General features: G+C 36.9%; 1 protein-coding gene across 1 annotated transcript in view; it reads right to left on the bottom strand.

Annotated features, from left to right (window-relative positions):
- MDGA2 (MAM domain containing glycosylphosphatidylinositol anchor 2) overlaps nucleotides 1–13,244 on the bottom strand; it is a 764,225-nt gene that overhangs the window by 426,632 nt on the left and 324,349 nt on the right. The window contains exon 2 of the mRNA XM_081829766.1: nucleotides 3,955–4,094. Within this exon, the coding sequence (XP_081685892.1) occupies nucleotides 3,955–4,094 (140 nt within the window). The remainder of the gene's footprint in view (nucleotides 1–3,954; nucleotides 4,095–13,244) is intronic.

The following is a 13,244-nucleotide window of genomic DNA, read 5'->3' as shown; positions in this document are numbered from 1 at the left end:
GAAGAAAGAGAGAGAACACTAGACTAATATTCACACTATGGACAACATGTTTCCTAATGATTAAACCATCAAGTATATAAGCAACTATATAAGCTGTTACTTAAAAAGAAAGCATACGATGTAAGATACACTGATATGAAAGAGATCTACTAAACTAGGGACAAAATTCGTAAACCAAAGTTGAAAAGATTAAAATGATTCATCTGAAAAAAACAAAAATCTCTGGGTAAAAGTAACACAAACAATATTAAAAGACAAATATTGTCTGGTAGGTAAAATTTGCAACATATTTTGCAGACACTGTATTTATTTTTATAGTACATAAAAAGTCCCCGCAGGTCCACAAGAAGACAAGCAGCTAACCAATAAGAGAAGAGAAGTAGATAAAAATAATCAATAGATGAAGAAGATGAAGAAATGATTGATACATGTGTGGGAATATGTTCAAATTGACTGGTAATTAAGAAAATGAAAATTTAAACTTCACTGGAATGTAATTCACCCTCTCACATCAAATTGGCAAAAATATTAAAGATTCACTTATACTAAGGAAGCAAGTAAAAGTCACTTTCAACTTTGGCTAAATTCCGTTTTGAAGAAGGAAACTATCCTACAATGATGCTGGCATACATGTAATAAAGATGTGCATAAACACATACACATTCCAGAAGTGTTCACTAAATTATTATTTGTAATAGTAAAAATCCATAAGTAATTCAATTTTGAACAAAATAGCAGCAATTACATATATCTAGTGCATACATACAGAGTACAATTCAGGCTTTGTGAGGATAATGCTCTAAGTCAGTGCTTCTCAAATTTTAGTGTACATCAGAATCACCCAGAGGGCTTGTGACAACACAGATTGCTGGCCCCAACACAGGAGCTTCTGACATGATGGGCACAAGAACTTTCATTTCTAACCAGTTCTCTCCAGGGATCACCCATTGAGAACCACTAGGCTGGATCTATACTTGCTGATTTGGACACATGGCCAAGTGAAAAATTCTAGTCACAGAACAATATTTTTCATTATCTAATTTAAAAATGAAAATAAAACATTAACATATATAATCATATTTATGGAAATGCACTAAACAAGGACTGCAAGATAATACATGCAACTATTTAATGTTAATTTCTGGGAGGTGGGTGGGAGAGTGATGGGGAATATACAAGTTAAATATCTCATTGTTTAAGTCATTTACAAGAGAACTATATTCACAATTCATTTGGTATTAATGTGATAATATTGAAAGAGTAGAGAGGAAGGAAAGAAGGAAGAAAAGAAGGGAGCAAGGGAGGGAGGGAGGGAAAAAGAAAACAAGGAAGAGAAAGAGAGTGGGTAGCTGAATCCTGAAATTGTGGGCATCTAGAGGTAATATTAGGTTGGTAGGTTTACCAACAAATCTTTACCTCCCTTCTTTCTTATCTCTCCATCTATCTTTATAATAAACTCTCATTAAATGAAGTAGTCTGAACATAGTTCTAGTCCCTGCAAGCTAAAAAAAAAAAAAAGGTAATTAGCAGAGATGTAAAGGCTCTGCAGAGTATTAAAACACAGAAATATTGAAATTTATTTAAATGCATCTAATTTAAAGTAGACTGTAAGCTAAGAACCATTTTTTTCAACCTACTTATTTTGATACTTACATATTCAATTCTAGACATTAGAGTCTAAGTATAAATTGCTTAGAAACAATAAAAATCAAGCATATGTTTTATTATGTGTCTATATAATGCTTATTACATGCCAAGTACATATACATGTATATGTATATATACATAATACATATACCTATATATTTACAATCTACATTTAACTCTCGAAAGGAGTCTATGATCTAGGCATGATGGTTACCAACATCCCTTTTATATAGATAAGAAACCTGAGGCAGAGAGAGCCGAGAGGTTGAGGAACTTTCCCAACGTCACACCAGCAGGCCCCGTGGATCCAGGGTTATATCCAGGCAGTCTGGTTCCAGGGCCATGCTATGAACCACGGCATTGTACCTTCCTCTCCTTCATTTATTTCCCTTGGATACAGTAGTACCCTCAGGCCATTACATATTGCCAGATGATATATTTTTGGAGAAAATTTTTTAAAATCTAGAAAAAAATGCTGCCTTTGAATACTTCTAGAAATGGAGACTTTATGATTCTCGTTGCCACAAGAATAGACAACAGAGAAATCTCCTGAAGAGTGCAGTGAGGAGCTTCTCTCTCCCACAGCATTCCCAACTGTTATCATATTCACGTCAGACAAAGCGGCAAGAAAGACAATCCAGCTTCATGATACCAGCCAAGAAAACCCACCCTCAGGACCAGCTGCCACTAGCATGCCCTTTAGTATTTGGCCGGGATGCCAGAGCCCAGCTGTTCTGTCAGCTTTCCTTACACAGTTTATTGACAAAGAAGAGGCCCCGTTAATCTTTCAAACAGGCAATAGAAACTGAAACTGACTCACCTGCAAATACCTGAATTAACTTCTAGGAATGAAGAAACAACACTACTGAAATAAATTTTTCTTAGGGTCAGAACACATTGAAATTGTTCCAGCAATGGAATTGCGTAGAAAAAATAAAATAAGGTAATAATCTACTCCTTGTTCCAGAACTCATTTTGGATTGGCCAGACATCAGAGATTACACTCCAGATTGTGAATCGTTACAGAGAAAAATGTATGGAGAAAATAAGAAATTCCTAGTGTTAAGGGAAGATAATTTTATCCATTAATTTTCAGTTAAAAGCAAATGTTATAATTTGCAATTTAAGCCACTGTGAATTTTAATTTTTAATATTTTTTAATAATAACTATTTTAATAACTATTTTTTCTAGATTACTTTTTACTAACAGTGTAGCATTAAGTTTTATTAAACATATTTTACCATTTTAGTTCTAGTCATGGTCTTATCTTTCAATCTCTTGCTACATTCTGTGAAGTTCATGTGCTTATTTTTATTTGTCGCTCGAGTCAAAATGGTAAGGTTGAACATCTTTGAGTAGTAAGAGTTAAGGATGGTAGGAGCAAAAGACAAGATTAAAATGATGAGTTCATAAAATCTCCACATTGCTCCTTACTTTCTTCTATGCAGTGGTGTTAGCTGGATTTTTTTTTTTCTTCCTGCAACACTAATACTTAAAATATGTAACTTTGCTACCAAATGAGACCTCTTTTCCATCGTAGTGTTTGTGCTGATTACCGGTGTATATTTTGAACTAGACAGGTTAAATATATGACAGTAAGAATTGGCAATTAATGACTAAGACATCCTGAATATTCTGATTATATTGGAATTGAATTTTTACATCATAAATACACACTATATTACCTCTGCCTAACCCTTTCTTTCACTCCTACAAACTTTTTCTCTGCTCATTATTTATAATTTTAGTGCCCTTTGAAAAGTCTCAATTTCTGTTCCTGCTCTTAAAGTAGCTTATGAAAACTGTAGAAGATGACTCTGAAAGTGAATGCATACACCTGCAAACATTTGTTTTTAAAGTTTTCTATGAATATAATGACTAGGAGGAAGGAAAGTACATGTGACCTCGTGCACCACATTCTTCAGAACAAATGCTTCTTCGGCTGCAATTATGTCATCATGAAATCATGCTCCACATTCTAAAATAAACTCATTGCCATATGAATTGTTATCTGACTGAGATATTTTTGTAGTTGTCTTTTAACAGCTTCCTTAGAAGTGTCTTCCAAATTTCTCACAATACCAAAACAAAAATTTCTTTCTTCATCTTATCCAAGTGAGTATGACAAGCATGAATGTTCAGCAGTCACCATCCTTATCCTGCATTGCACACACACAATTACTTGAATTTCTCACACACAAACACACACACACATGATTTTTTAGCTAAATCTTCTAAAATATACATTTTTGACTTCCAAGAAAGATCAAAGAGAGTTTTCCTCAATGTCACAGTTCGGGACTCACCTGTGGACGTGGATGTCCTGTGACCAGACAGGTCAGTTCTAGTGTTTCTCCTTCCCGTATAGTATAGACCCTTTCCGAGTAGCGCTCCTCCTCAATGTTACAGGCCAAGCCTGAATGCACAATACGAACCGTTGGGGGAGCTGTCAAGTCAGGAAGAAGAGAGACAAGATACATAAAAAAATAAGTCAACTGTCCTCCCATGAATCATCCTGGTTGTAAGAGCAATTCTTATTAGACTTTACCACAGTTAGATCCATCAGGCTTAACGTTTGAGCAACCCCAAGGGATTAAAGGTATTGCTGGACAGAAAGCTTCAAACTTATCTAACAAGTCACCAAGACACTCTGAAAATGGCAAAGGGAAACAGGATGGTGGGAGAACAATGGTGACATAGGAAATCATCATTACAAGCCTACATGATAAAATCTGAATGCTAAAAAGTGAGAGGTCCCTTTCTTTCGGAAACCCAAAATTTAATATAGTAAAGGATGCTGTTCAAATTCCAGGTAGTGCAAACTCAAAAGACCATTAGAAAGGGAAAAAAAACTGTATGAAATACATTGGCATTTTTCTGTTAATAAGCCTCGTGGTGCAAATAGGGAGCTAACTCAAATAGGAATGAGAAGATTTGGTTATGAGGAACTGAAACCAACTTGGTGTTCAACATTTATAGATTCCTGTGTTGATATGAGCAAAAGATGATCACTGAATTAAGCTACTGAAGAAGGCAAGAAATCATTAATGCCCAAGTATAACTTACGGGAAAATTCCTTCTGGAAAAATGTGTGTTCTGAAAGTAACATAAAAGAAAGTTTCCAATATCTAATACTTCGTTTTATATAACCAAATGTATAGAACACTCAATAGTATTTAACAACTGAAAAGAACATATTTTATTAACCTCAAGTTCAAGCAGAAACTAAAGGATAGAAAAGCCTATTTATGGATAATAGAACAACTGGGTATTTCAAGATTTTTCTGGATATCCAAGCAGATCCTGTTCAACATTCAAATTCAAGATTCCATTCTCCAATACGCCGCATCAAATGAAAAGCAAAAATTTCCAAAAGAAGGATAAAGAGGAGAATTTAGTAGTTCTTACATTCACTATGCACAAAAAGCTCCCCAGAAACTTTCTTAAAATATAGATTTCAGAGGTATAGCCAGAAATCTGTTATGTATGCAGAAAAACCTAGGAATCTGCATTTTTGCCCAACCCCCAAATGATGACAATGCTAGTGCTACTTAGACCAGATTACTAGGAATAATTTTCTAAAACTTACAGATGTTTGTTGACTAAAGGAAAATACTCCAAGGGATAAAATATCCTTTTCCTTTTAATATTTTCAAGTAAATAACTTCATGCTGTGCATTATTTCACTGGTTTGGAAAATTAAGTGATGCTCAAACAAATCAAATGTTTTGTTTGGTCTATAAAACCAATTTATCAAAAAAATTATTTTACCATGTCTTTGGACACTGTCTAGACACTATAATAATTTGTTTAGTTTTATGACATTAGAAATTTTTATCTGCAGTGTTTTTCTGGGTGTTCTGATATATTTCACACAATGTTTCCTATAAATCATTTCCTACAGTGATCAGATTTAAACTTCAATTTAGATAAGTAATACTAGAGAGCTACTTATTTTTAAACATCTGTCATGTAAACTATACATATTATAGAGGTTAACAAACTGATGACGATAAATAAAAATTTGCAAAATATAAATAGAAAATATAGATTCATTACTTTGAAATTTATTTCTATGCCAAATTTAGCTTAATAAGTGATAACACACATTTACTAATACATCTAATTATAGAGTAACATGACATTTTTCCAGATTAATTTACATGTTATTTTTGTTTTAATTTCAAATCAATGAATAGCATTGTTATTTTTAAGCTAAATCTTTCCAAAGCATCATTATGCAAATAAGTAGCTTTATTTAAAACATTTAAATTATACAGGAAGCACATTGTGTTCATTTACAAGGGTTAATTTTCTGCTATTTTCTTCTATATTTTAACACATTCTTGGAAAAGGTAATTGCCTATATATTGTAATCATTATGAACCTACCATCTCTCTTATGGGAGGGTGGAATATTCTGCCAAATTTTAGGAGTGGAGGTGTATTTTTCCTAGTATGCATTAAAATATATGCTGAGTACTTTTGCTGGTCAACGATAAGGTGAATATTTTGGAAGCTTCCAAGAACTCTTTTGGTCTGCAGAAAGCTCAACTGAAAAGGTCTTAGCTCATCCAGGTCATCGCTCTTATTTCCAAATTGAGGACATCAAGTGACCTGCTCACAGGCCTGCAGGTAGTTGTGGCCTAAATGAGAGCAGAACCAGCGGTCCTTTGTTCTTTTCTCTACTTCATGCTATTAAAACTATGTCTGACATAGTTAAATTAGGGTTCTAAGTAACTCCTAAACTAGATGTACCCTAGACTAGGGGAATAAAAAAAGACTGAGAAACTGTTCATGAAGTCGTTAGAGCACCATAAGTAGGTGAGCAATATAAATAGTATAATTGCTGCGGGGCGCCTGGGTGGCTCAGTCGTTAAGCGTCTGCCTTCGGCTCAGGTCATGATCCCAGGGTCCTGGGATCGAGCCCCGCATCAGGCTCCCTGCTCAGCGGGAAGCCTGCTTCTCCCTCTCCCACTCCCCCTGCTTGTGTTCCCTCTCTCGCTGTGTCTCTCTCTGTCAAATAAATAAAATCTTAAAAAAAAAAAATAGTATAATTGCTGCAAAAAATGAAATGTAACATTCTTTCAATTCACCATCCTGCCTCCAGTCTCTGCCAAACCCAGGAAATCTCACAACTGTCAAAATAATATTTTGTAATTCCTATTTTCATCATGTCCTTTTCCTGCCTAAGGATTCATGATGTCTCTCTACGAGACTTCACAGAGTTTAATGTCTCTAGGTGCTCTGTAAATGTCCTCATACTGACTATACAACCCGAAATCCTACTTTTCTGTAACATCAGCCCAACATCAGTGGGAAAGTAAAGAGCACTGAAATTTTAAGACTTTGATTTCATACACGGACTTTCAAGCATATATTTATTCAGCAACTGCTATACACCACATATGAGAATGTTTGCTCACAATATTCTCCCATCTAGAATTTCCAGACTGATATTTAGATCAATGTTCCTGACAACTTCTTAGATTATTTAGCAATGATTTTATTTTCTTGTCTTCAGGAGATAGGCACTGCCCAGTGATTCTGCTTTTTCTTAACACATTAACTTTATATTAAGCACATCGTTGCCAGGATGGAGCATCATTTTAGGCATCTGTTCCATACCACATGATTCAGAGCACAGAGTAGGTTTATATTTACTAATTTATTTTAACTTAATAATTAATCTGTAATTTATGGTTTAGCAAATATGACTATAATGACACCAACATCCTGTTTTAGCAAAAATATCAACTATCATGGCACTGAATTTACTTACTGTAAATATAAATGCAATTTGCAGTACTATAACTGAAGCAAGTCATCTTTTATCCTCTGCCTTGTTGAAAAAAGCCTCAATTCATCATCCTGAAATTGGACTAAGGGTTATGATCCCCTTTGCCCTGTAGAGTCAGCAATGAATTAAAATGTTAAAATATTGCATGAGACTCATATTCATCCAAATTTGTTTGAAGTAAACCAAATCCCATTACATAAAATCTTTCCTAACACTAATCACATCAACTCCCTTAATTTGAGTAAATTGGCTTTGGGTTCAAAAGGTCAGCCTAAAAGGGCAAAAGAGAGACATTCTTTTATCTTGTTAGAATATACTTTTGAAAGTTAAACCAAATTCTCTCTGTATTCTGTTGGAGAAAGAACACAAATAAATTATTCTCCAATGGCAACAACCAGGAGAATTTGTAGGCTTTCATTCTCATATACAGACTTTCAAGCATATATTTACTGAACAACGGCTTTAGATCAGGCATGAGGCTATGTTCTGGGGATATAAAACTTAATACTATGAGCTGTAACTTTTAGCAGCTTACAGCCTATTGGATCTGTCCAATTTAGAAGGAAGGAAGGAAGGAAGGAAGGGAGGAAGGAAGGAATGGAGGGAGGGAGTAAGAAAGGGAGGGAGGGAAGAGGGAAGGGAGGGAGGGAAGGAGGGCAGAGGGAAGGAAGGAAGGAAGAGAGGGAGGGAGGGAGGAGGGAAGGGAGGGGGAGGGAAGGAAGGAAGAGAGGGAGGGAGGGAGGGAGGAGGGAAGGAAGGAAGGAAGGAAGGAAGGGAGGGAGGAGGGAAGAAAGGAAATAAGGAAAGAACAATTACAGTTGAACAGGATACATACTCTAACAGAAGAAAGTGAAGAATAGTGTAAGAGGACAAAGCAGAAGATGCCTCAATCTGCCTGGAGGGTTCCAACATGTTTCACAGGGTCAGTGACATGTAACCTAGGTCTGGAAAGACGCATGTGGAGGGAACAAAGGGAAAGGACATTCCAGAGAGAGGAAGCAGTGTGTTCAAAGGCATGTCTGTAAGAGACTGCGGCAGTGTTTAGGAAATAACTACATTAAAATGTGGTCCATGTCGTTTATAACTTACTCTGAATTTTGACACTGGTGCCACTCTCTCAAGGTGCCATTATGTGTCCAGACACAGCAGAGACACTGTATGGCTCTGGGAATGGAAATGAGGACAGAGACCTACTTTAGAGGTTTTGCTAGACAGGAGTTGAAGATTAACTGAGTGTGGGGTGAAGGAGGAGGAGTTAAGATGACACTGAAGTTTACACCTTGGTTAACTAGGTAAAAGATGAGTTTTTATTTTATTTTTTTTTAAGATTTTATTTATTTCACAGAGAGAGAGAGCGAGAGCAGGAACACAAGCAGGGGGAGTGGGAGAGGGAGAAGCAGGCTTCCCGCGGAGCAGGGAATCCCATGCGGGGCTCGATCCCAGGACCCTGGGACCATGACCTGAGCCAAAGGCAGACACTTAACGACTGAGCCACCCAGGTGCCCCAAAGATGATTTTTTAAAAAGATTTATTTATTTGTTTGAGAGAGAGAGAGCAGGGGAGAGGAGCAGAGGGAGAAGGAGAAAGAGTCAAAAGCAGACTCTGCACTGAGCCCTTGGAGCCCGAGGAGGGGCTCAATCTCACAACTCTGAGATAAGGACTCTGAGATCACCACCTGAGCTGAAACCAAAAGTGAGATGCTTAAGTGACTGAGCCACCCTGGTGCCCTAAAACATCATGTTTTTAATAGAAAATGCTCTCTTGAGCAACTGGCTGGCTCAGTTGGTAGAGCATGCAACTCTTGGTCTCAGGGCCATGAGTTTGAGCCCCCTGTTGGGCCCAGACCCTATTTAAAAAAAAAAAAAAAAGAAAGAAAATGCTCTCTTGATCACTATGGACTCCACATTATTCATGCGTGGGAAAGATTTGAGATGAGGAGTTCTGAGCCCAAATCATGGAGGGCTTTGTTAGAGTAAGGACTTAGCTGCAAAGCGTTTTTGAACGAGACACCTTTCTCCAATAGCAGTCCAGTACGAGGCACTGTTTCTGAAGGACACATTGTTTTTAGCCAGTAAATAGGTTTGGTATTAGGAGTTTTCTCGCATCTAAGAACCCCAAGTAAGAGCTCTGTACTTTGGTAAATCCCTCAAATCCCTGATGCAAATACTCTCTGAGAATTCAAGTTGCCAATATAAGCTTGACACTCTTCAACACGAGTCAAGAAGACAGCTTATTCTTGATGTAGATCACAGATCTCCTAGGATAGGCAGTGTGGAGAGAGGGATGCTCAGTGGCCCCCCCTTAGAAGCCCTGGGGAAGACATCAGTGAGCCACCCTGCACCAGCATCCCTCACACATTCTGTCAAGAGACAGAGGCCCAGAGACACAGAGACAGACAGAGAGAGAGAACGTCTCACACCTTACTGCTCTCATGCATCAAAGATAATACAGTTGACACTTAACACCATTCTTAGCAAGCATTCCGTTTTGCTTTTAAAGCAAACATAACAATAATCAAATTTCTTTCCATTTTTCTATTGATTTAAGTGATTACATGCTTTCATAAAACACTTCTTAGTCTTCTACATCTTACATTTAGCTAATTGAAATTGCCAATAATTGGCCTCTTCTGCTTATTTCACAGTCTCCAATATAGCACATGTGAGTAGTAATTCTAAAAATTAAAAAAATGGTGTCTTCCTTTCTTATTTTCTGTCTTTCCTACCCAAGTTACTAGTTTAAGATAGTAGGTGAGTCTTCTCCTCCTTCCTTTTGTCACGATGATCTCCCAATTCAACTTTTAAATTAAGTATTGTGTCTATAGGCATAGTCCATAATTATCCCTCTTGTTGTTTACAACCCGTTGCCTAATATTTTTCTCCATAGGCTCACTATATTACATATTCTGATATCACAGACACAAATAGGGAAGAAGAGAATAGGAAGATCCGGGGAAGGAGATGAAGATCTCAGCTTCAGATGCTGATGGTGAGCTGACCAACAGCTGAAAAGTCATTGCTGGACACAAAAATTTAGAGCTTCTAAATAGTTGTGGTTGACACAAGAATAGGTGGAATCTCTAAAAGAGAGAATGTAGAGTGAGAAATTAGGAGGATAACAATAAAAACATGAGTAGTATGAATTCTTAATACAGAGAGGCCAAGGAAAAAGACTTAATATGTTTTTAAAGTCAGAGAAATAGAAGGAAAACAAAAAAATGTGGTGCTTTAAAAGTTACATAAAGAGATGCTGAAGCATGGGGAACTGTCCAAAACTGTCACTTGCAAGAGTTGTAAATTAGGAGGATCACAGACAAAAGGTCATTGCTTATGACAGCTAGGATGGCATTGGTGAATTTTGAGTGAGATATGGTGGTGGAGTAGTGGGGTCAAAAGATGAATGAGATAAGGTTTGCTTGAGAAGGAGAGAAGTCTTAGTAGGCCAAACTGAGCTTAGGGCAAAAAGCAAAACTGCGATTGAGGTTTACCCACGTTGTAAAAAGGAATGGTAAGTATAAAATGGAATACTTTAACAATATTATACCACCATTTCAGGATTGCAAAGACTAATTATTTACATTATAAGAAACAAACCATAATGTTTGTATTTCCAATATAACCGATTTTTTTGCAATACCATACTATTTTCTACTATCATTCATCATTTTTTTTCATCAAACCTTTCAGTCAAGAGCCTGTAATACATGCAAGTATCATTTGCCCCAAGATATACAGTTCTTCCTAAACTTTGTTCTATTTCAATATTTTAAACTTAAGGTTACTTCTGGATCTAACACATAGAGTAACCTACTAAAACTGGTCAAAGTTGAACTTTATTCTAGTTGTCACTTTGACCTTTAAGATCATCATTTAGGTTTTAGATATTATTTGTCAGCAAGTAGCAGAATATAATTCTTGTACTTGATAATCTTCTATGCTAAAATATGTACCAGTATGTCTTGAGAAGTTACTAAAATATATGCAATTAACATATTTAATTGTTTTCAGTAAGCTGGAAAGTACAATGCTAGGTCTTCTTTGAGGAAAAATTACTTTTATAGATCTTGGTTGCTCATCATTCTTTTAAAATTAACTTCCCTAAAATCCCATCTTTTTTCTTTTTCTTCCTTTTTTACTTTGTTTACTCTTTTCTTAAAAAAGATTTTATTTATTTATTTGACAGAGAGCACAAGCAGGGGGAGCGGAAGGCAGAGGGAGAAGTAGACTCCCCACTGAGCAGGGAGCCTGATACGGGGCTTGATCCCAGACTCCTGGGATCATGACCTGAGCCGAAGGCAGATGCTTAACTGACTGAGCCACCCAGGCACCCCTTTGTTTACTCTTTTACAAGGTTAACTTTGCCAACTTTTGTACCACATATTCAGAAATCTCTCAAAACTACCTACTCTCTTCTGTAAAAATGCAATCAAGGTTAATCCCCACAGCACATAATATGCTTACATGAACCCACATTTTAAAAATGGAGATGAAACAACAGCATTTATTCTCCCATCAAGACCTCCTGTCGTCTTTCCTTGGCAGTTTAGTGATTAGAAATAATGGTACACCTTCTAAGCCATCCTTCTGCACCTGCTTTGCTGTCCTCAGACCACAAAGGCCTGGCTTCTGCCTATTGCTTGTATCTGTAAAAGAATAAGGCAGGAAAACAGAAGGTGGTAAGCTACTAATTTTTTGTCATTATTTTGATTTTCTACTTCTCCTTCAGTCTTAGTTTATCTGCCTTTGCTCCCATGAAACTATGAGGATCTTATGAAATTATACCTTACTGTACATTTCAAAACAATACAGATTTATTACATCCCACTAATATACTTCCCAAACTCATGAATATAAACACATATCCAAACATGTACATAAAAAGAATGTTCAATTTGCATGTCTATTCTAACAATTTCCTCAAAAAACAGTTAAAATCCTTCTGTTGTCATTTAAGTAATCCCAAATTTAGCAATACTCTGATACAAAAACAACATACAGATTATTTTAAATCAGTTTTGAGCTCAATCAATCAATCAATCAATAGGTGTTTAGCTTATTTGAGTTGTCTGATTCATTGGGTGCTTTTAATTAGCTACTATTTCTGCATCGATGTGAACTTATTTCCCTACACCTTTCCCCTCAACCCTTATATTTGGTCAACACAATATTCCCATCCAGTAGAGAGAAATACTTTTTCATCTTTAATTCAATGAGCTATAAAATAAAAGTACTAATCAAACTCAACACCCAAAGAACAAATGATCCAATCAAGAAATGGGCAGAAGACATGAACAGACATTTTTCCAGAGAAGACATCCAAATGGCCAGCAGACACATGAAAACGTGCTCAACATCGCTCGGCATCAGGAAAATCCAAATCAAAACCTCAATGAGATACCACCTCACACCAGTCAGAATGGCTAAAATTAACAAGTCAGGAAATGACAGATGTTGGCGGGGATGCGGAGAAAGGGGAACCCTCCTACACTGTTGGTGGGAATGCAAGCTGGTGCAGCCACTCTGGAAAACAGTATGGAGGTTCCTCAAAAGGTTGAAAATAGAGCTACCCTACGACCTAGCAATTGCACTACTGGGTATTTACCCTAAAGATACAAATGTAAGGGGCGCCTGGGTGGCTCGGTTGGTTGGGTGACTGCCTTCGGCTCAGGTCATGATCCTGGAGTCCCTGGATCGAGTCCCGCATCGGGCTCCCTGCTCGGCAGGGAGTCTGCTTCGTCCTCTGACCCTATCCCCTCTCATGTGTTCTCTCTCTCTCATTCTCTCTCGCTCAAATAAAT

Source organism: Leptonychotes weddellii, chromosome 9 (assembly GCF_054177405.1).
Source record: "Leptonychotes weddellii isolate Sample4059 chromosome 9, ASM5417740v2, whole genome shotgun sequence".
NCBI lineage: Eukaryota > Metazoa > Chordata > Mammalia > Carnivora > Phocidae > Leptonychotes > Leptonychotes weddellii.
Note: the sequence above shows the minus strand (reverse complement) of the source record. Positions and strands in the feature narration are given on the sequence as shown.